Source organism: Pristiophorus japonicus, chromosome 10 (genome assembly GCF_044704955.1).
Source record: "Pristiophorus japonicus isolate sPriJap1 chromosome 10, sPriJap1.hap1, whole genome shotgun sequence".
Taxonomy (NCBI): domain Eukaryota; kingdom Metazoa; phylum Chordata; class Chondrichthyes; family Pristiophoridae; genus Pristiophorus; species Pristiophorus japonicus.
In genome coordinates this window covers 22,452,114-22,479,597 of record NC_091986.1, presented here as the reverse complement: position 1 = coordinate 22,479,597, position 27,484 = coordinate 22,452,114, and the positions used below count along the sequence as shown (strand labels likewise).

Here is a 27,484-nt window from a genome sequence, read left to right as displayed (position 1 = left end):
AGAATGTTAGATACCAAGACAAATAACTGAAGTGTTAACTAGTAAGACAGAGTACTTCAAATGATTTTTGTAACTTGTGTTTCCATTAGTAGGTAAAAATGCCAATGCACATAAAGTTTGTTCTTGGGTACACAAAGAACAATTAACAAACTGTGGGAATGTAGTCAGTATATAATGTTACCTATTCCTGAAAAGTATTTGCTTTTAACACAATTTTCAAAGACTGAAAACAGCATGCATTGTGGATGCCAGCGGTTCCACTACTACCATCAACTAAACTCTACCTTTTCAGTAGGAGCAGGTTCTGTGCGTTTAGTTGCAAAGCCCAGTCGATCTTTAACTGACAGCTTACTTGCATTCTAAGGGATAAAGAAAACAATAATGTACAAACGATCTTTTGAATTCTTCAATAGAAATTTAACCTCCATGTACAGTCTGATTTCCTCATGCACTCGGGAAACCACCCTGGGTCATTTCCCCTTCAGGAAACTTACTATGTCTTGGGTTCCCACAAGCGCTCATCAAATTGGGTCACTAAGCTGATCATACAATACAGTTGGACAGGACTGGGTTCAACTATGACTTCCCCCGATAATGAATTTTAGCCATTTGGGTAAGGTGCTGGAGGATGCCCAGCATTTATGAAACTATAACCCAGGTAGGGAAGAGGGGGGAGAAAAATTGCCAGAGAAAATTAGCAAGAAAAAACCCACTCCCATTGGATCCTCCCTTTGTTGTAGTCTGCAAAACTTGACTCACTCAAGTTTCATCCAAGAGAAAGGTGCACAAGAACTGTAAGACAACAAAGACATAACTACTGAAAGAATTACTGTGAAGAAAAATCTTCACTCTACCTGGACAGAAAGGAAAACAACAGGAAGGGGAATTTGCAGAGGCTGAACTTCCGTGCACAATGACAAGGCATGCAACCATTGTTTATTCAAGCTCCATGTTGAGTGGTGGATTCCCAAAGACTTGTATGCAACTGGTGAGCTTAGAAAACCCACAGTGTCAAATATTGTTATATTTGGCTGATAACTCAAGATACTAAATCTAGGTAAAAGAATATGCTGAGTAATAGCTTCACCCAAGGCTTTGTTACCAAATCACACAAGAACTGCCTAAATTAATCTTTTTGCCCTGTCCAATTAAACTTTTAGCACCATGTACAAGCAAAAAATGTTCAAAAGGAAACAAGAAAGTTGACAGAACCTGTGCACCATATTCTCACATTAAAAATAGGAATGTGCAGCAATGAGTGGTGAGGGCCCTGTGGACTCCAATAGAAATGGCAAATCTTGAGAAGTCAAGGTGCAATCTTTCCTATCCTCTTTCAAATCTTAGTACTGGGGCATGAAATAGCCATGACACAGATCTGGAGTAAACTCTCAGAAGTCAATTCACCAATTCATGAAGATAGGATACAAGCATGAGCATGCCGTACGACTGTGAATTAAAGTGGATTTTGTGGCACAAGTGAATAAAATACATCCATTCAGCTTTGGGATCCTCCGGATGCCAACAACTACCAGTGGCTGCTAAAAATTTAACTTTTCAACATCCATACATTCAGCTGCTGGGACAAATCTGACCATTTTAGTCTGGGGATGTTCTCACAAGTGATCTTGATGAGCTGACATGTAAAGCCAGAAGCTCCAAGAATCAGATCTACCCAGCACAGAGACAAATGGAGACCATCATCCCCTCCTTGCAATTCTCTGAAGGATTAAGGGAAATTGGAGAATGCGAACAAGAATCCCCGACTCTAATTTTCCCCAGTTATTTGCGCCCTTTTTTTGGCCGAAATTAAAAGATCCAAGTTTCTCCAAAGATTGTACACCAGTATCACTCAGTTAGTTCTGATTTTTTTTAAAAAACCTCATTGGGGGTGTAACCTGCCACTCGCGTCAATTCTGGCAATTTGAGCAAGTTTGGCCAGCTCCGATTTGCTCCAATTTTTCAGGATGGCGTATGTGACCTCTGTGGGAAAAACCTTCTGGGCAGTTAAGAAAATCGGCGCAGGTAAGAAAATCCGCGCAGCAGATGCAGTTCCACAGCCCAGACAGCCATAGCAGCAGCAGCGGGGGGAGCCTTTCGGCCAGAGTTTAAGAGCAGATACTGGCACTCGCAAGGGAGGGAAGCCTTTTGGCCAGAGTTAGGAGCGGATACCAGGAGGGAGGAGGCCCTTCGGCTACCATGGTAACCCGATCTTTTTGGCACAGATCTCTTAGGCTTCACCCCCAAAGCTGATGGACAGGCTAGGCGGTGTCAAAATGAAATCAAAAACAGGGAAACTTGGATGTTTTTTTTCAGCATAGTTCAGCCCCCAAAAAACGAACGTAACTTTTCAAGTACGCCAAAGAACAGCTTTGGGGAAAACTGAGTCCCAAGGAACTATAAATTTGCCCAGGACCACAGGGGCTACAATGGCAGGAGTGACAGAAAGTCTTGCAATTAGGACCATGAAAAACAGCCACTGGTATGAAGCCCAAAACTAAAACTAAGCTAAGATCCATCTGGATCTTTGCACATAATGCATACATCATATCATGCATACATTCACTCTCCTATCAGAAACTAGACTCCTACAAATAACTTGCTGTATACTTGCAGTTGAGATTTGTCTAATATAATTAGAAGTCCCTCGACGTGGGAACAGTTCGATGACCGACCCCACCTCCTCCACTTACTTCAAAAATGACTGCTTGTCAACCACACATGCTCATGTCCATAAATGTGTCAAGAACCAAGACAGTTCATGAAGACCCAAGTGTTGAAGCAAGACTGAATAGTATTACCCTGTACTGGTAATGAACTCCACCAATTATTACGCAACATGGACAGATACAAATACACAGAACACATCCTTCAAATTCACTATTGCTAGCTCGTCTCCAGGCTGCACCTCTTGAATAATCGGAAAAATTACTATCCTTTATTTTTTGATGAAAACATTTAGACCTACATTAACTAGTGGGAAAAGTATTCTCAGAGCAACGTGCAGCAACAGGTCAAAAAGTTTCCCATCATCTTCGATTAATTTGGATTTAAGACACCAGGAACACCCAATTTGAAACTGAAGAAGCGTGTGGGGGCAGGAGAGAATAGACAGAGTAATAGTCAAGAGTAATAGTCAAAGTTATGCTGCAGTTTTGGAATGAACAACTAGTGGGGAAAAACATTTTCAACTGAGATAACGACAGCTCCTCCTGACAAGAGGAAAGAAACAAATGCAGGTCTCAGCAGGTTATACTTTAACTCAGTGAACCGGTCACCAAACATTAAAGGAGGGAATTTGAAAAGGCAATTGCTTTGTAGAGAAATCCTTGTCCAGGTTGGACCTCTCTGGTCTGGCACCCTCGGAATCTGACCGATGCCGAAAGAGAATTTTCAGAACCACGGATGGTCATGCTACAGGTGTTTAAAATGCTAATTGATTTTTTTTTCTTTTCTTCTCTTCCTCGTCGCCTGTTTTAGTTTTTGTATGCCCCGGGACTCTGAAAGGGGTTGTGAAGTCAATCTATGTAACAGAGGCTGACAGCAGCCCAGGGCCTGGTGTAAAGACCCGCTCCAGGGTACAAGATGGATTATATGCCGTGGACACCGTACCTCACCAACACCTTGATGGAGTACATGTCGCTGGACGACTTCACCTCCGGCCGCCAGACCACCACCTACAAGCTGCACCACTGTGTCGACGGCACCAGCTTCGTGGTGTACGACGGAGCAGTCTTTAACAAGGAGCGCACGAGGAACATCGTCAAATACGACCCGAGGACTCTCATCAAAAGCTGCGAGGCCATCATCACCCATGCCAACTACCACGACATCCCCCGATGGGTTTGGGGGGGGGGGGGGAAATTCAGACATCGACCTGGCCGTGGATAAGAAAGGGCTGCCGGTCATCTATGCGACCGAGCAGAACGGCACGATGGTCGTCAGCCAGCTGAAACCTTACCTGAAGGCAGCGCCCGGGCTTCTGAACGCCGACGGCTGCGAAACTCTGGCCTCGCTCTCTGTGCTGGTTTGCTGCTTTTTTTTTTTAAACCCTCCTCTCCATCAGGCCCACCTTCAGTACCTCAGTCAGCCGCCTGTAACTTCCCTTGCCCAGCCCGCTTACCTCACTAAACTGGAAACCGGGACTAATGCTGAACCATGGATGTTTCCGGACTGGAGAGGTACAACCTAAAGTATCATTCGGTCTGTGGAGGCTTAATGAATAGTAGCGTCTGTACCATAACTAGTAAATTGCAAAAGAAACAATACTTTTGTTGTGATTTAAAATATTTGATTGTTAAACACACCTCCACTATACATACCTGAATGCTGGCTATGGGAATGACCTGAGTTTGTGTGGGTTCCAAATTTCCTTGTGGTAGAGGCCCCAGTCTGTCCTTCACAGATTGTTTGACAACTGTGAAAGGAGATTGCTTAACTGGCTGTTGCAGTCCACAAACCATCTTAAAAAAGACAAGTGAAAAAAAAATAATAGTCTGGAAAATAATAGTTACTTGAACTCCAAGACATACAAATTTGGTTAGAAGTATACCTTAATGATCACTCTACATTATAATTCTTGCTCTACATTAGACACAGTTGACATTTAATCACTGGCATAGGGTTATATTTAGCACTTCAAATGTTACCAAGTCTCTGTATGAACCTTATGTCAGATCACCAGGTCTGCATCCAATATCTAAAGCTATATAGAAAGACTGGATTTATACAAACATCTTTCATGACGACCGGATTTCTCAAAAGCATTTTGTAGCTTTTGAAGTATAGTCACTGTTGTAATGCAGGAAACGTGGCAACCAATTTGCACACAAGCAAGCTCCAACAAACAACAATATGATAATGACTAGATAATTTAAAAAAAAATTTTGATTGAGGGATAAATATTGGCCAGGACACCGGGAATAACTCCCCTGCTCTTCTTCGCCATGGGATCTTTTACATCCACTTGAGAGCAGATGGGGCCTCGGTTTAACATCTCATCCGAAAGATGGCACCTCCGACAGTGCAGCACTCTCTCAGCACTGCACTGGAGTGTCTGCCTCGATTTTTTGTGCTCAATTCCTTGGAATGGGTCTTGAACCCACAACCTTCTGACTCAGGAGAGAGCACTACCCACTGAGCCACAGCTGATACATAGCTGGAATAGTGATTTTTCCCTTTGCTGTTGGTGAGTGTGTGTCAATGCAAGGGATATCGATTCCATGGTATAGAATACTGTCCTCGTTTCAGGCGTCCACTGTCTGTCTCTCAAACACTCCTGGGTCAAGTATAGCATCTTTGTATAATGGAGCTCATTCCACTCTACCCAGACAAAATATTTCAACTGCAAATGCAGTAGTACACCCCTAATTCCCCAGTGCTTCTCATACGGTGCATTATATAGCCTCTGATTGAGGGAACAGATTTAAGTTATGGGTCCAAAGTCCATACTTCATCCAAGCCAGTTTGCATTGTATTCAAACTTGCTCTCACATGTTTCATTTCAAAACAGCTCCTTATTTAGAAAATGTGGGCTCTTGACAGCTCAGCAATTAAACAAGGCATATAGATTTAAGCGTACCAGTTTCCATTCTCAATTCACAGTTAACAGATCTCAAATTGATCTGATGGTAGTGGCACTGTCCGGTTTTACCCCTGGGATTTGGAGTGGGGGAGGGGGAGGGAAATAGAGCGAGAGAAATTTGGCCACGTTTCTTTACCCTGATCACAATCGCTGCTTGAAGTGCATGTATGGGCTTCAGGTGAAAACAGCATTAGGCTCCCCTATGATAAAGTAGTCTCAGTTACTGCTGAGACAGACTTACACCAGGTCATGAAGGATAACTGACATCCAATGAACCATGCCCCAGCAAGGAGCCAATATCTTGAGAAGTGGAGAAAACAAAAGATGGTTCAAGTACAGAGTAAACACATTCCGATGAGGAGGCAAGGAAGGTCATCCAAAGGTAGAGCTCCCTCGATAACTAAAGATAGAGGTTAAAATGAGACAGAAAAAGGCGGCCTGTGACTCGTATAAGGTTCATAATACAGTGGAGAAGCAAGCTGAATACAAAAAGTAGAGTGTTAAAAAAAAGGAATGAGGGTCAAAGAGAGAGAGAGTACGAGAATAGATTAGCTGTTAAAAGGAAAGAGTACTTTGATGAAGTAACGGAGGGTTGATGAGGGAAATGTAATTAATGTGTAAATGAACTTTCAAGATGCGCCTGACAAAGTATCACATAAGAGAGTTGTTAGCAAAATTAAAGCCCAAAGGGTTAAAGGGACAGTGGATACAAAATTGGCTAAGGAATAGAAAACAGAGAGTAATGGCAAGCAGTTGTTTTCAGACTGGAAGTAAATATACAGTGGTATTCCTTTGGGGTTGATTTTAGGACCACTGCTCTTTGATATATTTTAATAAGCTGAACTTCGCTATACGGGGCAAAATTTCAAAGTTTGCACATGATACAAAACTCAAATGTAGTAAACAATGAGGATAGTAACAGACTTCAGGAGGCCATAGACAGACTGGTGAAATGGACAGACAACTGGCCGATGAAATTTAACACAGAAGTGTGAAGTGATACATCTTATTAGGAAGAATGTTCCCTTTTAGCTGCGCGGCCCTCTGGAGATCCCGCGCAGCCGGTTCACTGGCTTTTAAATGGGAAAAACCGCGGATGCACGGTAGTTTTGTTTAATAGAACACACACCCAAAAAATAAATTAAAGGGAACATTGATGGCGAGAGGTAATATGAACAAAATGGTACAATTTTAAAGCGAGTACAGGAACAGTGACCCAAGGCTGTATGTACATAAATCTTTGAAAGTGGCAGGACAAGATGAGGAGGCTGTTTCAGTTGGAGTATAGCATTCAATTCTGGGCACCACACAAAGGCCTTAGAGAGGGTGCAGAGGAGATTTACTTGAATGGTACCAGGGATAAGGGACTTCAGTTATATGGAGAGACTGGAGAAGCTGGGGTTGTTCTCCTTGGAGAAGGGACGGTTAAGAGATTGCATAAGTGTCCAAAATCATGAAGGGTTTTGATCAAGTAAATAAGGAGAAACGGTTTCGAGTGACAGAAGGATCGGCAACCGGAGGACACAGATTTAAGGTGATTGGCAATAGAACCAGAGGCAACACGAGAAATTTTTTTTTAAATAAGTACAGCGAGCTGTTGTGATCTGGAATGCACTGCCTGAAGGGGTGGTGGAAGCAGATTAAATGGTAACATGCAAGAGAATTGGATAAATATTTGGAAGGGAAAAAATGTTACAGGGCTATGGGGAAAGAGCAGAGGGAGTGGGATTAATCGGATATCTCTATCAAAGAGCTGGCACAGGCACGATGGGCCGAATGGCTTCCTTCTGGTGCTGTATTATTCTATGATTCGAAAGAGGGAGTGAAGTGATTAAAAGCTGGTTTAACTGTGTTTAGACGTTTTACAGCCTGGAAGATTAAATCGAAGAAAAGTCCAAAAAAAAAGTAGTGATTTGTAATTAAGATTTCAGATAATGAAGCAAACAGGGCATGCAAATTAAGTTGCACAAAGTATTTTTTTTTTTAAGTAAAAATGGCTAGCGGTCTGGTCCTTCACCTCTAAGCTTGGTATCGAAATCTGCTCTGGACTGATGGAATAATGGTTTCCCTGCTTTGCTAACTATTAGGCTAGAACAGTCCTATAGCCTGGTTCCTCGTGGACTGGTTCAGCAACTCGCAACCTCGGTGGTGCCCAGAAAATTCGCACCAAGGGACATTATTGAAACAAAAGAGGGAGTTTCATTCTGCAACTGAATGTACTGTACCCGACCTCGAGTGCTTGATGCCCATACTGAAATATCAAAATGGTAACATATTACATCCTCTACCACCAATATCCTTGCCTTGAATACATAAAAGTAAAGTTAAGCATTTGGAAGTGGGCGGTGTCTTAGCCAGAGAAAGGAAACGTTGGGTGGGAGTTACATTAGTTTCAGGGGAACATTTGTGCAAGGGGAAATAAACAACTATCACCTTCCTAGGCTACAAGTTTAAATGCATGTTGTCATTAATTTGCATAAATCTTAAGCCTGGTTTAGCTATAGATACTAACCGATCTTGATGTTTTAATTTAAGATTTATCCAACAATGAGACAAGAGCACTGAAAACAGCACTTTCCAAACCACACAAGGACAAACAAACACAATGAGTTGCCTGGGTTTGAAGGCCACAGGTTTGACAACTCTGATCTATAATAATGAACACATGCAACATTGTCTCAACCTTCCAAGGCTTGTAGATTGCTTCCTATAGAACCATAGTAGTTTAGAGAGCAGGAGCCATTTGGCTAATCATGCTGTCTTTACTGTAGCACTCCAAAACTATATTATCTTGCATGTTATTCTGCTTCAAATGTTTTATCAGAAAAAGTAATGAAGTAAGACAATATAGTATATGTGGTAGCGCTGCAAGTGATCCACTAGGTACACTACACATTTAATCTGTAAAATTAGAACAATTATTGGCATTCTAATATTAAAACCTAAAAATTGTATCACCTCACTTGCTACAACCAAACTAAACTGCACAGAAAAATGTAGTTACTACCTTTTGATTTGCAGTTGTCGTTTGCTGAGAATTGCTTTCCCGATGCCAGTATACTTTGATGAATCGATTATTGAGTACTGCTTCTGTGCTCGAGATTGCTCGCTTTGCTTCTTCATGCACGGCAAACTGAATAAGGGCACCCTCCAGATCACCTTGATAAGCAACCTTGAAAAAGTCAAACACATTTAAAATGAATTTCAGCCTCCTCAAATCACAACAGTGCAAAAAAAAAAAGTCAGTTTTCCCAGCACTCAACATCAGCTGATGTTTGTATAATCTAAGCACTCAAGCAGGCAATGAGACTACCTGGGCCACATCAATCAACAGGGATTTCTTTCCCTCTTCATGCTAGAACTCCACATATCCTCCTCCACCGTGCTGCCCTCTTAATGGTGAAGTCCCTTCCCTCTCCACCCTGGTTTTCCTAGCACTGCTCCATTTTGCAGTGACAAAATCAAGAACAACAACTAGTAGGCAAGGACTGCCTCTGCTTCCCCCTGCTTCAAAATCAGTCTACAAGAGAAAGGAAGGGAAGAGAGAAAAGGAGGACGGAAAAGTTTTCAATATAACTGACATATTGGACCAAAGTCATCTTCGCCAGTCCAACTGGATGTTAATGATCACACTATTCAAAGAGCAAGGAGTTCAGAGAATAGCGTTCTACAGTCCTCAGCAACATTCTTATCAAACACTACCAAAAACTGATTCATTGATCATTCATCTCATTAATGCTTGTGGGATGTTACTGTGTTGTACCTACAAATCAACAATCCTTGGATTTCAAAATAATTCTAGTAATGTACAGGACATGATAGTATGTCTTCTCCTTTCAACATGGACAAAATTATACTGCTTCCACCATCATAACCAGGACAGAAACTTTACACGAGCACTCATTCTGAAACAGACTTTAAATTACTGTTGACGATAATAACAAAAGGATCCCCCATCTGCTATTTTAACACAGGTTTTCACCAGTTTAAAAACTAGCAGACAAATGATGTCAAATACAGTGAGCATTGGTTGAACTAGTTTATAACCGAATTTGCTGAATAGCACATGCTGTATTACATTTTGCCACATGGTGGAGGCGGCCTTCAGTGACAACTCTAGTACAAGAGTATAGTGGCACCTGCTGGCAGCAAGAAACTACTCAATAGCTGAAATAGTTCATACAATACACGTGACTGGAAATTTTTGGGGGAAAAAAAGTTTACAAAGTTGAATGAAAATTATGCCAAGTTAACGAAAGCAAGACATTCAGGATTTGTTTCAAAATTCAGCAACAAATGTGAAATACTATATTTAATATTTAGGACTTCTTTAGAAGATACTTGAAATGTTGCATGGTTTTTCTCTCCCTCTGTATGGCTTTGCACAAATTATCTTGAATCAACTGTAATATTTTTCTCGAATAAAACAGCAACTTTCAAAGTTTGCATTCCTGACTGCTGATAGTTATTTCCATGCAAACTGACCACTCAATATGCCCTTAACCACCTGGAATGAGAAATATTGCAACGTAAAATGCATTCTTATCAAAAACTGCAAGAAACATACAACTTTTAACATTCAGTGAAGGAGAACACACATTTTCCAAAGTGATATTAAGATTCCTTATGTATTCCCAGAAGCAGAATGAATGTGACTCTGAAAACAAGACCAGAAGGACACATCCCAAACAGGTTCTATTTTTGACCTTACCCATACTTTCAACATTAAATTTTAATCTTTGGGAAGGGATTTATTTTACCTCTAGAATGCCAGAATTCACATTCTGGTCCATGGACAAAATTTGTTGAGTAAATTGAGATGTGCCTGTGATGAGCCATTAAGATAACATGTTTTGAAATCTACTCTAAAATCTGGGGTGTGACCATGTATGACACAAAGATGTGACTTCGAGCAAAGTTTTAAAAAACCATTAACAACTTTATGATAATTTATGCTGAAATAGAAAGGTCAAGTCAAGCTTAATTCCAAGTGAGTGATGGGTAATCAACAGTTCGAATGGGTTGTCGGGAGAGGTAATTAGGCCACGGCACTAGACTCATTTAAAAAACAATTTGGACTGTAATGGGAAGACATGGATTGGTATACTGTACTGAAAGCAGGAGTTGTAATGTCCAAGTGCCTTCTTTATCCAAACCCATCGGAGTTTCACAATGCAAGATGCATTTTAATCACAAGGTTCAAAATAGCTTAGCATTGAAGTAATAGGCAAATGAGAAACTAATTCCACAAAGTATACATTAAACATCAAGAATGTTTGCAGAAAAACTCATTTGCACAGGTATTTTTCATAGACTGAGACATCATGCCACCAGGGTCGGGCGATTCATTGTTAGCAGTATGAATCAATAGCAAACTCAATCATGGTCAATGTACTAACCATTTTTATAACGGAGACAGCCGATCCAAGTAATTACAGACCAGTTCGCTTAACGTCTATAGTAGGGAAGATTTTAAGAATCTTTAAGAATAAAATTACAATTAATCCCGATAAAAAGAAAAGTTAGTGGCAGCCAGCGCGGATTTAAAAATGAACAATTGTGCTCAACAAATCTCAGAATTCTTTGATAGTTGACGAAGTTGCAGTGGAAAGCCTTTAATGAGGTGCCACGTGGGAGATTGAGAGAAGATTAATGGATACGGAACTGGAGAAAGGTTGGCAAACTGGGTTAAAAATTGGTTAGAAGGGAGAAAACGGAGACAAGTTATGAGGAGCTTTCCATAGTAGTTGGAAGTGGGTAGTAGTGTCCCTAATGGTGCAGTTGAGGATGTGCTTTGCAGATTCAAGAGAAAGTACAATTGCAAATACATTTTTCTTTGATAAGAAACACAAGAATTAAGGGGTAGGTTTGGGATTGGTCACAATGTAAGGTGCTGCCCCATTGTACTCAATTAGTAATATGTTATGTTCATGGCACCACCTGTAAGTGCAGCACACCCAAACTGAGAAAATACCACTTTCCAAAATAAAAGCAATTCAGAAGGCTTCCCCAAAGATCAAGTAGAGTAATAAACCATACAGATCAAAAAGTCTCAATTATGACTTCAGGTATTTGCTGAGTTAGGTCAGGAGATATGCTTCATTTGGAATTGGCATCCCCCAAGCAGGGAACAATTAACCAGTGTTTCCACTCCAGATTACTATCCAGCTGCAAAGTGCACAGGTCGGCATTGGGTGACAATAGGACCAGGCTCGGCTGTGAAGCACTTAACAATTTTCCTTGAATTCCCACCTGCAGATTCACAATTGTTCCAAATTTACTGAAGTGTTCATTGAGCTTGCTGATGTTATTTAACTCCTGTGGAACCTTCCGGAGCTCAAGCTTGGTGTTTTCAATCCCATACTGTGGTTTCTTTAGAAATCCTTGGTTATTTGCTTTGTTGAAATTTGGCCTGTTGAAACAGTCAGATCAGGTTAACCCTATGTACTCATTAAAAGTTAACTGCATAAAACTATTGTCTGCATATTTTCTATAAATTTGACTTACGAAAACCTATCCATATGTTGATTTTAAGGCTCAATGCTTTTGGCAGTTGGCTTATTTGGATATCCAGACTCATTCGAAGCAGAGTACATTGCCAGGACTAACATTTTGGAATTGGATCTCCAAAGCCAGGTCTTCACAGCATTCCTTTTATATCGCACCAGAGTTTTTAAATTTGTAAATAAATTATTTTAAAAAGTTGCTGAAAGAAATGGATTCCACTGCTGGCGCACCGAAAGGAGTGCCTTGCAACAAAGCCTTCAATTTAAGTCTTGGCCCAAAACTAAACATTATAAAATTCCTCAAACTTGCAAAACTCAAATCCATGTTCTGTGTAGAAATTAAGACTCATGGCACAGCTCCAAATGCAACAGTATGCCAGAATCTCAAAACTGAAAACATATCAACGCTATCAGTCTTCCTTTCTCTCTACAAACTTGAGGCTTTTAAAACACTTGGCATCATCTAGCCACAACATGATCTCTCTCATCTTCCCCATTTCTTTTTAGTGCCGTATGCTTCAGTTTTGGTACCTGTCCCTTCACATTGGCTTCTCGTTTTCCTCCCAACAGTTTTCTCCCTTCCACCCCTGAAGTAAATTCCTTGCTGGGGAGCAGCTCAATGCAACCCACCACCTTCTATCTAGTTACCCATGTGGGCATGATTCATTTGTGAGCCGTAACAAATAATTGGCAGGTAGATGACGATCCAGCTCTGTCGACATCACTTGAGTACCAGAACGAACTTTTGGCTTGATGCTAGTATTCGCACTGGAGTTAAAAAGGACAGCGCCGCCCCTGTGACCGAGGAGGGAACACCTGAGCAGCAGCGGGAGCTTAAAAGTGCGAGCAGCCAGCCACCGCAGGGAGTAGCGCGAGCAGATAAGAGAGGGCGATTACATTCAATGTCATAGGAAGGCAGGGAAGTGATTAGTTGATGAGTTTTTTGCTCTCTCTTCTTGCTTTAAATTAAGAGCCTTAAATTAGGGGCCGGGATTAATAACAAAACTAAATCTGGTTAAATATATTAGAGATGGCAAGGGAGGCAATGTGTCACTGCTGCAACATGTGGAAGCTGGTGGACACCACCGAGGTACCCGTCGACCAAATTTGCATCAAGTGTCTCCAGCTCGAGGAACTTCGGCTCTGCGTTGATGAGCTGGAATCCGAGCTGCAGACACTGCGACACATCAGGAAGGTGGAGTGTTACCTGGACGCCGCAATCCATGAGCGAGTCACACCAATTAAATTAATTCATTCAAATTCGATCTGTGATCAGGGACAGGAGGTTGTTGTTACTACGAGTGAGGAAGGTATGGGGGGGACTCAGGGTGGAGGGATGGAAGAGACACAGCCCTTGTCCAACAGGTTCGAGGCTTATACTTGTGTGGCTAAGAGCAGGGACTGCAGGGTGGATAAGCAAACTGATCACAGTACCGTGGTACAAGGGCCCATTCAATTGGGGGAGTAAAAAACGTTGCAGTGGTAGGGGAGAGTATCATAAGGGGGATAGATACTGTTCTCTGCAGCTGAGAGTGAGAGTCCCGAAGACTGTGTTGCCTACCCTGTGTGCCAGGGTTAAGGACATCTCCTCTGGGCTAGAGAGGAACTTGGAGTGGGAGGGTGAAGATCCAGTTGGCGTGGTCCATATGGGTACCAACGACATATGTAGAACAAAGAAAGAGGTTCTGCAGAGGGATTGTGAACAGCTAGGGGCCAAATTAAAAAGCAGAACCACAAAAGGCAAGAATCTCTCGATTACTACTTGAGCCACAAGCAAATTTGCATTGGGTAAATAAAATCAGAGAGTTAAACACGTGGCTCAGACTGGTGTGGGAAAAATGGGTTTTGGTCCGTGGGACACAGGCACCAGTACTGGGGCAAGAGGGAGCTGTTCCATTCGGACGGGCTCCACTTAGACCATGCTGGGACTCGGGTCCTGGCGAATCAAATAACTAGGACTGTAGAGAGGGCTTTAAACTAATTAGTGGGGGTGGGCGGGGGAAGAAAGGGTTCAGGTGAGTGAAAATTTTAAAAGTCAAAGAATAAAGAGAAGACAACAGACCAGGGTAGCACTGGGGGAAATGAAAACCAGAGCGTGCCAGGAAGGGACAGAATATATAAACATAAAGGTGAACCAGAAAGTGGAGTCAAAGCAGGAAAAGATGGTTAAAAAAAAATTGAAAGCTCTTGATCTGAATGCACGCAGCATTCCTAACAAAATAGACAAGTTGACGGCACAAATATATACAAATGGATATGATCTGATAGCCATTACAGAGACATGGTTGCAAGGTGACCAAGACTGGGAACTAAATATTCAGGGGTATTTGACAATTCGGAAGGATAGACAGACAGAAAGGAAAAGGAGGTGGGGTAGCACTGTTAATAAAGGACACGATCAGCACATTAGTGAGAAACGATATTGGCTCAGAAGATAGAGATGTTGAATCAGTTTGGGTGGAGATAAGGAATAATATGGGAAAAAAGTCGCTGGTGGGCATCGTCAACAGGCCCCCGAATCGTAGCTACATTGTTGGGACCGAGTATAAATCAACAAATAATGGAGGCTTGTAAAAAAAAAAAAAGAACGGCAATAATCATATGCGATTTTAATTTTCATATTGATCGAACAAAGCAAATTGGCCAGTTTAGCTTTGAGGAAGAGTTCAGAGCGTGTATCTGGGATAGTTTCCTTGAACAGTACATTGCGGAACCAACCAGGGAGCAGGCCATCTTCGACCTGGTACTGTGTAATGAGACAGGATTAATAAACGATCTCCAAGTAAAGGATCCTCTAGGAATGAGTGACCAGAACATGGTTGAATTTCAAATTCAGTTGGAGGGTGAAACAGTTGGATCTCAAACCAGTGTCCTAAGCTTAAATAAAGGACAGTACAAAGCTATGATGGCAGAGTTGGCTAAAGTGGACTGGGAAAATAGATTAAAGTGTGGGATGATTGATGCGCATCGGCAGACATTTGTGATATTTCATAACTCGCAACAAAAATATATCCCAATGAGAAGGAAAGGCTCTAAGAGATTGGATAACCATCCGTGGCTAACTAAGGAAATAAGGGATGGTATCAAATTGAAAACAAAGGCATACAATGTGGCCAAGATTAGTGGGAGGCCAGAGGATTGGGAAAGTTTTAAAAGCCAGCAAAGAACTAAAAATATAATAAAGAGGGGGGGATAGATTATGAAAGTAAACTAGCACAAAGTATAAAAACAGATAGTAAGAGTTTCTACAGGTACATAAAAAGGAAAAGAGTGGCTAAAGTAAATGTTGGTCCTCTACAGGATGAGACTGAGGAATTAATAATGGGGAACAGGGAAATGGCAGATGTTGAACAAATATTTTGTGTCGGTCTTCATGGTAGAAGACACTAAAAACACCCCGATAGTGGATTATCAAGGGCTATAGGGAGAGAGGCACGTAATACAATCAATCGATCACTAAATTAGTAGTACTTGGTAAAATAACGGGACTAAAGGCAGACAAGTCCTCTGGACCTGATGGCTTACAGAGATAGTGGATGCATTGGTTGTAATCTACCAAAATTCCCTGGATTCTGGAGAGGTCCCAGCGGATTGGAAAACCACAAATTTAACGCCCCTATTTAAAAAAGGAGGCAGATAGAAAGCAGGAAACTATACACCAATTAGCCTAACATCTGTCGTTGGGAAAATGCTGGAGTCCATTATTAAGGCAGCAGTAGCAGGACATTTGGTAAAGCATAATTCAATCAAGCAGAGTCAGCATGGTTTTATGAAAGGGAAATTATGTTTCACAAATTTGCTGGAGTTGTTTGAGGATGTAACAAGCAGGGTGGATAAGGGGGAACCAGTGGGTGTGGTGTATTTGGATTTCCAGAAGGCATTTGATAAGGTGCCACATAAAAGGTTACTGCACAAGATAAAAGTTCACGCGATTGGGTGTAATATATTAGCATGGATAGAGGATTGGCTAACCAACAGAAAACAGAGTTGGGATAAATGGATAATTTTCCAGTTGGCAAACAGTAACGAGTGGGGTGCCACAGGGATCGGTTCTGGGGCCTCAACTATTTACAATCTATATTAATGACTTGGATGAAGGGACCGAGTGCAATGTAACCAAGTTTGCTGATGATACAAAGATGAGTGGGAAAGCAAATTGTGAGGAGGACACAAAAAATCTACAAAGGGATATAGACAGAAATTTGGCAGTTGGAGTATAATGTGAGAAAATGTGAGGTTATCCACTTTGGCAGAAGAAATAGAAAAGCAAAGTATAATTTAAATGGAGAAAAATTGCATAGTGCTGCAGTACAGAGGGACCTGGGGGTTTTTGTGCATGAAACACAAAACGTTAGTATGCAGGTACAGCAAGTAATTAGGAAGGCAAATGGAACGTTGGCCTTTATTGCAAGGGGATAGAATACAAAAGCAGAGAAACCCTGCTACAACTGTACAGGATTAGTAAGACCACACCTAGAGTACTGCGTAGTTTTTGTCTCCGTATTTAAGGAAGGATCATCATAGGCAGTCCCTCGGAGTCGAGGAAGATTTGCTTCCACTCTTAACATGAGTTCTTAGGTGACTGTACAGTCCAATATGAGAGCCACAGTCTGTCACAGGTGGGTAGGTCTGGTTTGCCGCGCGCTCTTTCCACTGCCTGCGCTTGATTTCTGCACGCTCTCAGCAACGAGACTCGAGGTGCTCAGCGCCCTCCCGGATGAGATTCCTCCACTTAGGAGACCTTGGCCAAAGACCGCTCTAAGTGTCAGTGGGTAGGTCGCAGTTTATCAGGGAGGCTTTGAGGGTGTCCTTGTAACGTTTCCGCTGCCCACCTTTGGCTCGTTTGACGTGAAGGAGTTCAGAGTAGAGCACTTGCTTTGGGAGTCTCGTGTCTGGCATGCGAACTATGTGGCCTGCCCAGCGGAGCTGATCAAGTATGGTCAATATTTGCATTGCAGGCTGTTCAGAGAAGGTTCACGAGATTGATTCTGGAGATGAGGAGGGTGACTTATGAAGATAGGTTGAGCCTATACACATTGGAATTCAGAAGAATGAAGTGTAATCTTATCCAAACATATAAGATAATGAGGGGGCTCGACAAGATGGATGCAGAGAGGATATTTCCACTCATAGGGAAAGCTAAAACTAGGTCATATTCTCAGAATAAGGGGCCCGCCAATTTAAAACTAAGAGGAGGAGGAATTTCTTCTCAGAGGGTTGTAAATCTGTGGAATTCTCTGCCCCAGAGAGCTTTTAAGGCGAAGATGGGCAGATTTTTGAGCGACAAGGGAATAAAGGGTTATGGGGAGCGGGTAGGGAAGTGGAGCTGAGTCCATGATCGGAACAGCCATGATCTTATTAAATGGCGGAGCAGGCTCGAGGGGCCAAATGGCCTACTCCTGCTCCTATTTCTTATGTTATGTTCTGGTTTTGAACCCTGCTCCAGGCAGTCCTGGCGAGTGGAGACCGGAACTCCGGCTATGAATTCTGGGTTAACATCCAGCGGGATATCCTTGTCCGATGGACGCGGGTGTACCCTCCCCAGTCATCGTATGGCTTGTAGGACTCCACAAAACTTTCCTGCTGTATAGATCTAACCAATCTATCGACTGGTACAAGATCTTTGCGACCATGGAAGAAATGTTCACATCACAGCCTAGCAAACTGTTAATTATAGCCTGCAAATCCTTCCATGACTCCACACTATTCTCCATGGGATATGAAAAACTAAATGCAGTGCCCAATCCTATCCTCAGCCAACACCACATCTTCACAGTTCTAGCAGGGGGGGCTCACTGTACAGCATCCAGTAGTGGGAACCTTGGCTGATATTCCCCAGCAGAACCCAGGATGACTGAAAAATTGAAGCATGCTTACTGGCAATCAGACGAGATCAGCTAATTCAGCAGAGAGCGGGGATTAAGCCTGTGGACCAGCCTGATCCTGTGGCTCATCTGCTGTGTGAATCTGCTAAACCATCAGGAGTTTTCAATTTTTTTAAAATAAAAAGCACATCTCAGTGACGTGTCATCACCTTAGTTACTTGATGCAGAAAGCTCAATGAGGCTGAACTTCAGCTGACAGATATTGAAATCAATAATAAAGACATTATGGCTAACAATTGAAACTTGTAAAAATCTTAGTACCTATACCTATTTTTTTTTATATAAACAGATGCATTTCAATATTTGGAACTCTTGCCGAGAAAGGAAGATAAAAAGAACCACAAAGTGAGATTGATAAAAAATGCCTACTATACAAAAAGAGAACAGCATTTGACCAAGTTGCGCCACATGGCACAAAACTCTTCAAAGCAATGCATCTGCATGCATTTCATTGAAGTGCAACATTTCCTCAGTTCAATCAACCAAGCTTACAATGCTCTTGCTGAAAAGATTAGTGACAACAAGTTCACACAATTCATTTGCAATGCCAAGGAAATTACGAGAGAGGGTGGAAATATCTAACAGAAAATGAAAATCAAACTTTACTTGTCAAACCAAGATTTCTTTGCAGGCACTCCTTCAGCAGCTGCAGCAGCACCAATTGTACGTTTCCTGGACTCGGAATCCACCACTATCCGCATGTTGTTGTTGGTAGCAGGTTTTTCTGTTTTCACAGTTATATTTACAGCTAGAATGTAAACAGATGGAACATAGTCATTTTCAAAACCAGAACATACTTCAATGAAAACGTATTGAATACAAGCGGCTCTCTTTCATGATTCATATGTAGAATTATTATAGATGTATGGGAGGCAGTAATTAGAGATGATAACTTGCATTTATAGAACATCTTTAAATGCAGAAAAACGAGACGCTTCATAGAAAATGTAATCAGACAAAAATTGGCACCAAGCTACAGGAGAGATTAGGAGGGGTCAAAATAGGTAGGTTTCATGAAGCAACTCAGAGAAGGAAAGAAAGGTGTTGCGGTGGAGAGGTTTAGAAGGTAAATTCCAAAGCTGAGATCATGACCACTTATTGTGGGGTGAAGAGAATGGGGGAAGCACAAGAGGCTTGAGTTGGAGAAACGCAGAGTTCTGAATAGGGGCTGGAGGAGGATGCGGCTCATCTAGGACTGGAAGTTAGACAAGTGGGATAATATAAGGATAGTCAATGGGATCAAGAGCTGGTGAAAATGTAGAGCTGGGTGTAGTCAACGTATATGTGGAATTCAACCCCATGTATTCAGATAATGTGAGAGACAGCGTGTAGATGAGGAATAGGAGGGGGCCAAGAATAAATACTTGTGGAATTCCAGGAGGTAATGGTGCGTGGGTGAGATGTCGTCATTGTTTTCGATGTTTTGATGATTAGATAGGAATGAGTGGAATCAAACAAGGGAAGGCTCACACTGCTGGACAATGGTGACTGCACAGTCAAGGACTTGAGAGAGGTGGAGAGGTAGTTTGTAAGGACAGAGGGGTCAAGGTTGGGTTTTTAAGAGAAGGAATGTAACGACAACAGATTTGAAAGAGGGAATAGTACCAGAGGCGAAGAAGCCATTTACAATGTTAGCTAGTATTAGGGGCAGGAAGGGAAGTTGAGCAGTCAGAAGTTTAGTAGGAATGGAGTCCAAGAGAGCAGGAGGTGGGTCTCACGGAGAAGCTGAGCTCAAAGAAGATATATGGGAGAAGCGGGAGTGGGGCTGAAGAATAGAAGCTAGAGAATTATTTGGGTTTAGGGCTATTGCAAGTGGGCAAGTGGAAGGGAGCATGAAATGGAGACAGCTAAACAGATGGTCTTAGTGACAAGAAAGTCCGAGCTCTTCGTAGTTGCTGTAGATGGAGGGGGGCAGGAGCAGGGTTTATGGAGACAATTGGTCGTGGAGAAATAAGAACATAAAGCAAAAGGAGCAAGAGTAGGCCATTCGGCCCCTCGATCCTGCTCCGCCATTCAATAAGTTCATGGCTGATCTGATCATGGACCGCTCCACTTCCCTGCACGCTCCCCATAACCCTTTATTGCCTTATCGCTCAAAATTCTGTCCATCTCCACCTTAAATATATTCAATGACCCAGCCTCCACAGCTCTCTGGGGCAGAGAATTCCAGATTTACAACCCTCAAAAGAAAATTCTCCTCATCTCAATTTTGAATGGGCGACCCCTTATTCTGAGACTATGCCCCCTAGTTTTAGTTTCCCCTACTAGTGGAAATATCTAGTGAACCTTCACTGAACAGCCGCCAATGCAAGTATATCCTTCCTTAAATACGGAGACCAAATCTGTACGCAGTACTCGATGTGGCCGCACTAATAGCCTGTACAGCTATAGCAGGACATCTCCACTTTTATACTCTCAATCTCTTGCAATAAAAACCAACATTCCATTGGCCTTCCTGATTACTTGCTGTATCTGCAAACTAACTTTGTTTTTCATGTACAAGGACCCCCAGGTCCCTCTGTACGGCAGCATTTTGTAATTTTTTTTTCATTTAAATTATAATTTGCTTTTCTATTATTTCTGCCAAAGTCGATAACCTTACATTTCACTCAGTCCCTTCATCCGTCATTATTGATTGTAATTAGTTGAGGCCCCAGCACCGATCCCTGCGGCACCGCATTAGTTACTGTTTGCCAACCGGAAAATGGCCCATTTATCCCAACTCTTTTCTGTTGGTTAGTCAATCCTCTATCCATGCTAATATATTACCCCCAACCCCATGAATTCAGGTGTGAGCTTTTCATTCCAGGACAATCCTGGAGTGATGAGAGATTTTACCAAAGGAGAGCAAGTCTAGGTAGTGTTTTATGTGGTCCAGCCAGATCTGGCAGTCGATGGCCAAACCAGTCGTGCATCAAATATGTTCAAGTTTGCATCCCTTGAATCTGAGGGAGCAGAGATGGGGTCGACCAAAGAATTTGGGCGGAGATCGGCGAACTTGTGTCATCTACAGCACATGACTACTAAGAGCCGAGCCAGTGCCACAAGCACTGGAACGACCTGGTTAAGTCTGCTGGAGCAAGTATTAACTTTAATAACTGTAATGATGCACCGACTCATTAATTAAAATGTAAATCTGCCAGATTGTAATGAAACTGGGTAATCTTGGTGTCACGCATTATTTCCCAACCACTATCTTATTAAATTGCTTCTGAGCATAGATGTTATAACCATGCATTAATTGTATCCAAACTGTATTAGCATATAACATTAACGATGAAAAGCCATGCGTCAGACGATGGTCTCTGGATATGGCACTGCACCCGAAGGTCCAATAGCACCTATGCAGACAGATGAGAGCAGTTGCTTCTGATGCTGAAGATGGTTCTTCGGATACCTCTTCTCCAGGACCCGAAGATGTCTCTCTGCCACCGTCAACCCCCCACAGCAGCAGCACTTGGTGTCCTGCTGCAAGACGGTTTGGGGTTAATGTGGGCAGAAGGTGCAGCATTAGTGGTAAAAGGGGTGTTAAGACCAGGGGAGGTAGAGGCAGAGGGAAGCGTGGCCACAGGGAAATATTTTGCATGGTTGGTTTAGTACTACTTCTCGTTATGGTTATTAAAAAATTGTTGACTGTTGGGGGGGGGGGGGGGGCGGGAGTGGGTGGTTGCGTGCTGTTATATTTGAATTGTTACTGGAAAATTTGTTGACTGTTGGAATAGAAACGCCCATTTCGCCCCCATTTGTTTCTTCACGTTAAAATTTTTTTAAAGTTTATTTCAATTGTTTAATAATTTAACAATTTTATTTAACTTACAATTGTTGTGCAGTGTATTTTACAAACAGAAGGTTAACCATCAATACAAGGGTTGCAAACAATGGCCAGGCAAGGATGAAGAGTAATGTAATGTATCAGTCACCAACGTAACTTCAAGCAAAGCGTTCATTTATGAGCTGCTGACGCAACAGTCTTCCGGTTGCATAACTACCACGGGCTTCGCCTGAAGTGTTTGGGGGGGGGCGGGGTGGGGGGCATGGGTTCATCGCACATTCAGGGAGTGGAATCCCTTTCGGTTACGGTAAACCTCCAACTCCTCTAAAGGTGCTCGCAGGGCTATGTGCACAGAAGGAAAGTGCCACAGTAACCTTAATCTCAATGGGCAATGTGGTCCTGATGGTGCTGGTAGGCTGCAGGTCTCCCTTAAGCAGCTGGCATAGCTCACTGATGACTTCTTTTCGGAAGCGCAACCTTCTAACACTCGTTCCTGTAAATGTGTTGGGTGTAAGGTCTCCTCCTCCTCAGCAGTCTGCCACCTCTTCGATTGGGCACATAATGCTCAATGAACCTTCTCCCATCTCTATTCTGCAGCATGAGTATTCAGCAATACTGAGAAATTATAGGCCCCCTTACTATAAATGCCCTAATTTTCCTTCAAAATTTTTGAATTGTCCTCAAAACAATATAAACTCAAAATTGACCACAATGTGATTAGATGATGGTAAAGATTTTAAAACGGCCTTAAAATCACTCACGAATTACTTAAATGCTCCTATCAACCTGAAGCAGCCTTTTCTTAAACTTACTCCGATTTACAAGATGGCGTCCATACCACCAGGTTAAGGTCAGGTGAACGCAGCTTTTTTGAGCGGGCGATAATTTGGGCGAAATGCCGAAAGTGGCACTGATAATTTGGGCGGTAGTTTCTATTATAAACAGTCTTCTGGGCGGGACACGAGTGATGATGTCAGATTTGTTTTTATAAATGGGCAGGCAGTTTACCTCATTCCCAGCGGTAATTGTATGCCAAATGTACAGCTGCCGATAAATGGGCGGTAGTTTCCATCTATAACCAAATATGGGCAGACGAGACAATCTCGGCAGTTATATGGGTTCTAAATGGGTGAATATATGCCCAAAATCTAGCCCTATGAGTTTTACTGGGGCTAAGGCATCAAAGGCAGAGGTGAGGAAGTGATTGAGCAGATCGACAGCTACAGAAATATTGCGGCGAATGGCGGACAAAAGGCTAAGCAGCTGGGAGGTTGAAAGTGCAGTTGCAAGTGACTCTTGGGAGAGTTGTTTTCCTCCTTGGGGCAGATGTAGAAAGAAGTGGGTAGGGACACAAGAAAGTGATCAGATGACTTTTTCTGCAGGCAGAGTTGGCATTGTCGAGAGGTGACTTTAAATATGGGTAGGAAAGTTAATGTAGTGGAAGTTGAGGGAGGACAGGAGCCAAGTAAAATCAGGAGAGAGCAAGGAGAGTTGAGATGGAGATTGTCATCAGCAAGGATGAGGAATCTTTCAGAGGCGGAGGAAGGAAAGGTGGAGGGGAGGAAAGGAGTGAGAATAATGCAGTGAGAAACTCGGGGGGGGGGGGGGTTTAGTAGAGAATGAAGATTTTAAAAGGAGAGGCAAGGGGGTGGAACAAGGCGAAGAACGTGAAGGAAGAGAACATGCCAGAGGAGTAGGGGAAGACACCAAGGTGTGATTTGGTGATAAGAGTCACATTATCACCGTGGTGCTTTGGGTAGGGCAGGTGGTGAAACATATAGTCAGGCAGGGAAGTGTCAGTCAGGGGCAAGGTGTCACCACCCACAAGCCGAGTTCAGTCAAAACCGTATCAATGCAAATATCCATAGAGGTCATGGATCATAAGAGTCTTCAGAAGCAATTTATTCTAAATGGTTCAAATCAAGACATGAAGCTTGAATGGTTTAGGATTTTAAAATTGATGAACCCTCTTAATGACTCCCCAATCAGAGTAAACAGTTTTTCAATATTCCGTCCATCAAACACTTGATAATTTAAAAAAAATTAAATCTCAGAGGGCATCTCTACCCTACAACAAATAATCTCACCATCTCAAGTCTCTCCTCATAACCAGTGTCGCATTGCAGATAACATCCTACTAAATCCACGTCGTATGCTCTCAATCGCTTTAATGTCCCTTCTATAATAAAGTATCCAAAACTGAACACAGTACTCATAACTGTGGCCGAACCATTGCTTTGCACAAATGTATTTCCTCTTGCACTCTATGCGCCCATGTTTAAAACTCAAACTACTGCGATGTGTTAAATTATAAGCAGAATAGCTGAAGTACCAGTTTTTCAGGGGTCACATGTTTAAATTTGCACCTATTCCAATGCATAAATTTTGTAGATATATTTTTTTACTGTACCTCGTGGTGGTAGATCCATATCTCCAGATGTGAGTCCAATTAAGTTAGGTCTTTGGCTGTGTACCCTGTGTCTGTAAACAGGCCTTGAAGTACTGGTTATACTAGGTGCTTCAGGATTATATCCGTCAGTTTCGTACGTTTCTACAGAGAAAAACAAACATGCATGAACTTTAGAGCTAGCCCCTTTATCATGCTGTGGTATCAAGTTGCAACCAAGAATTCACCAATAGTTTGCATTTAATGTAAGAAAAATACCAAGCTACTTTACAAAGAAGGGAGAACATAAATTAGAAAATGGACACTGCACTATGGAGGAGAGGTAACCAAAAGCTTGGTGGAGGTGGAGAGTTTTTTTGTTTAAATGGTAGGGAGAAATGGAGGGGCAGATGAGCAAATAGGGAGAAAGCTCCAGAGAGTGAAGCTGAGGCAGCTGAATTTCTATCACAAATATTGAGAAGGGAGGGTGGGATGCACAGAAGTCAGTGAGAAGACCAAAGGGTGCAGAAGAGGATACAAGAATCTTAAGTTCCATGTACTGAGGGACAGAGAGCCATGGCAGGGTTTTGGATCATTGAGCCAGACATTGTGCAAGACAAAATGCAGGTGGCTGATCACATTATCCATACTATTGTCTTATAGAATCAGAAGTTTACAGCACGGAAAGAGGCTATTTTGGCCCATCGTGTCCATGCCGGCCGACAAAGAGCTATCCAGCCTAAGCCCTCTTTCCCCCTCGTGGTCCGTAGCCTTGTAGGTTAGAGCACTTCAAGCATATATCCAAGTACTTTTTAAATGCAGCGAGTGTTTCTACCTCTACCGTCCTTTCAGGCAGTTGAGTTCCAGACCCCCACCACCCTCTGGGTGAAACAATTTACCCTCAAATCCCCTCGAAACGTCCTACTAATTACTTTAAATCTATGCTCCCTGGTTGTTGACCCCTCTAAGGGAAATAGGTCCTTCCCATCAACTCTCTCGAGGCCACTCAATTTTATACACCTCAATAAGGTCTTCCCTCAGCCTTCTCTGTTCCAAAGAAAACAAACCCACCCTATCCAATCTTTCCTCATAGCTGAAATTCTCCAGACCAGGCAGCATCCTCAAATCTCCTCTGTACCCTCTAGAGCGCAATCATATCTTTCCTGGAATGTGGTGCACGCAGTACTCTAGCTGTGGCCCAACTAATATTTTATACAGTTCAAGAATAAACTCCTGCTCTTGTATTCAATGCCTCGGCTATTAAAGGTAAGTATCCCATATGCCTTCTTAACCACCTTATCTACCTGTCCTGCTACCTTCAGGGATCTGTGGACATACACTCCAAGGTCCCTTTGTTCTTCTACACTTCTCCATGTCCTACCATTTAACATGTATTCCCTTACCTGGTTTGCCCTCCCCAAATGCATTACCTCACACTTCTTCGGATTGAATTTCATTTGCCACTGTTCTGCCCACCTGACCAGTCCATTGATATCTTCCTGCAGTCTGCAGCTTTCTTCATGATCAACCATACAGCCAATTTTTGTATCATCTGCAAACTTCATCATACTCCCTACACTCCAGTCTAAATTATTGATATATACCACAAAAAGCAAGGGACCTCGTACTGAGCCCTGCGGAACCTCACTGGAAATAGCCTTCTAGTCACAAAAACACCTATCAACCATTAACCTTGGCTTCTTGCCTCTAAACCAATTTTGGATCCAACTTGCCACTTTGCCTTGGATCCCATGGGCTTTTACTTTCGTGACCTGTCTGCCATGTGGGACCCGAGCAAAAGCCTTGCTAAAGTCCATATACACAACATCAAATGCACTACACTCATCGACCCTCCTTGTTAACTCCTCATAGTCCTGTATCTTCCTTTGCTTTGGAATTTAGGGAGGGAGAGCGATGGAAAATCAGCAAAGACGACACTGGTGAACTCAAGTTTAAAAGCGACAAAGCCATGGATAAGAGTCAAGACACCAAACTAAACAGTACAAGAATTGATATAATGCATCGAAGGGAAAGGCTATCTGTTGCAGTCAGCAAGACACAAAGCTATTCTCACTTGTAAATTCTCCTGATGGTTTTTAGTGTATACTCACCAACACTTCTGCACACCTTCATGAGGACCCAAACTTTAGGTCAGGTGTCGGTCTCTTCGCTGGTATCAGCCATCGGCTCAGTCAGTTGAATGACTCCATCCTTCTAACTTCATGTGACAATGCAAAGCAAATACTTGGTACTAACTGAGTATGCGTGTCGTGTGTGTATACGCACACACAAATAATTAGTGACTTTATGCTTCAATATGTTACATGTACAACAGGAAAACATGTTAAGATTTGATCTATTCCTGGATAGAGTTGGAGTTAAAGCTGTTCTTTCAAAGGGTGCTTTTGGGTGAGGAAGGAGGTAGAAAACACCATCTGATGATGCCACAAATAATCACTATCACTGTGGCGTTTGGTGACTCGTGGGAAGGAACTGCATTAAATACCAATTGAAGCTCCCAGTCGAACACAAATACTCAGTATATTTTTTTGTTACAACAGCCCCAAGTAATATTGCAAGCAATTAATATTCTGATTACTTGCCATCCTAAATATTTTCTGATCCTCCTCACTTTCTCACTGTTAACATTACAGCACCATACTCTCCTATTGCGTCTCGGGATCTTAAACTGTAGCACTCCTGGCCTCCCTTAGTCGTCCCTTCCTTCAACTTTATGCCTTTAAAACCAAGCACTGAAATGTTGCAAGTTTCCAAATCCAAGTTGATAAACTCAGTCATTAGGGGAACTGTGGTCACTTTCAAAATTATGGGAAATAATCTCTAAGCAACAAAATATTCACTTCACAGAATGAATTCTAATAAAAGCTTAATTTTTAATAACCTCACTTCCATATCCTGATGTTTTGTGTAGACAGAATATCCAGTTGGAAAGTAATAAAAGATGCATCTTACTCCACAGGACTGGTCTGTATTAAAATGGGTATTCAATTGCTCCCTATTGTACATCAGAAATTAGATTTGCATTAAGGCAACCTTTGATCTTATCCGTCCAAAATAACCTGGTCATCTTCCCATTTGTACAGCATCTAGCCATTTGTTAAAGAGTTCCAAGTCTACCCTTAACCATTATTGCAGATCACCCCATCATCCTCTGCATAAATACCTGTTGACATCTACCCTAAATATAGAATACATTTCTGGTTTATTTTATGGTCCAATTGTGGAGCACGGGGCATCCCACCCAATACCTTCCGAGCATTGTGATTTAGCGCCTCTATCCGCTGATTCCCATCCCTTCAGCCGGTTACAAATCCATATCCACGTCTAGGATAT

At 42.3% G+C, this 27,484-nt stretch overlaps 1 protein-coding gene across 3 annotated transcripts in view; it reads right to left on the bottom strand.

Moving 5' to 3' along the window:
* The window catches only part of rbm26 (RNA binding motif protein 26), a 90,820-nt gene that overhangs the window by 30,937 nt on the left and 32,399 nt on the right, over window positions 1-27,484 (bottom strand). For all 3 annotated transcript variants that reach the window (XM_070891694.1, XM_070891695.1, XM_070891697.1), the window contains 6 exons: window positions 24,155-24,295; window positions 18,579-18,720; window positions 11,834-11,993; window positions 8,589-8,753; window positions 4,320-4,460; window positions 285-359 (listed from right to left, as the gene is read on the bottom strand). In XM_070891694.1, coding sequence (XP_070747795.1) covers window positions 285-359; window positions 4,320-4,460; window positions 8,589-8,753; window positions 11,834-11,993; window positions 18,579-18,720; window positions 24,155-24,295 — 824 coding nt within the window. The remainder of the gene's footprint in view (window positions 1-284; window positions 360-4,319; window positions 4,461-8,588; window positions 8,754-11,833; window positions 11,994-18,578; window positions 18,721-24,154; window positions 24,296-27,484) is intronic.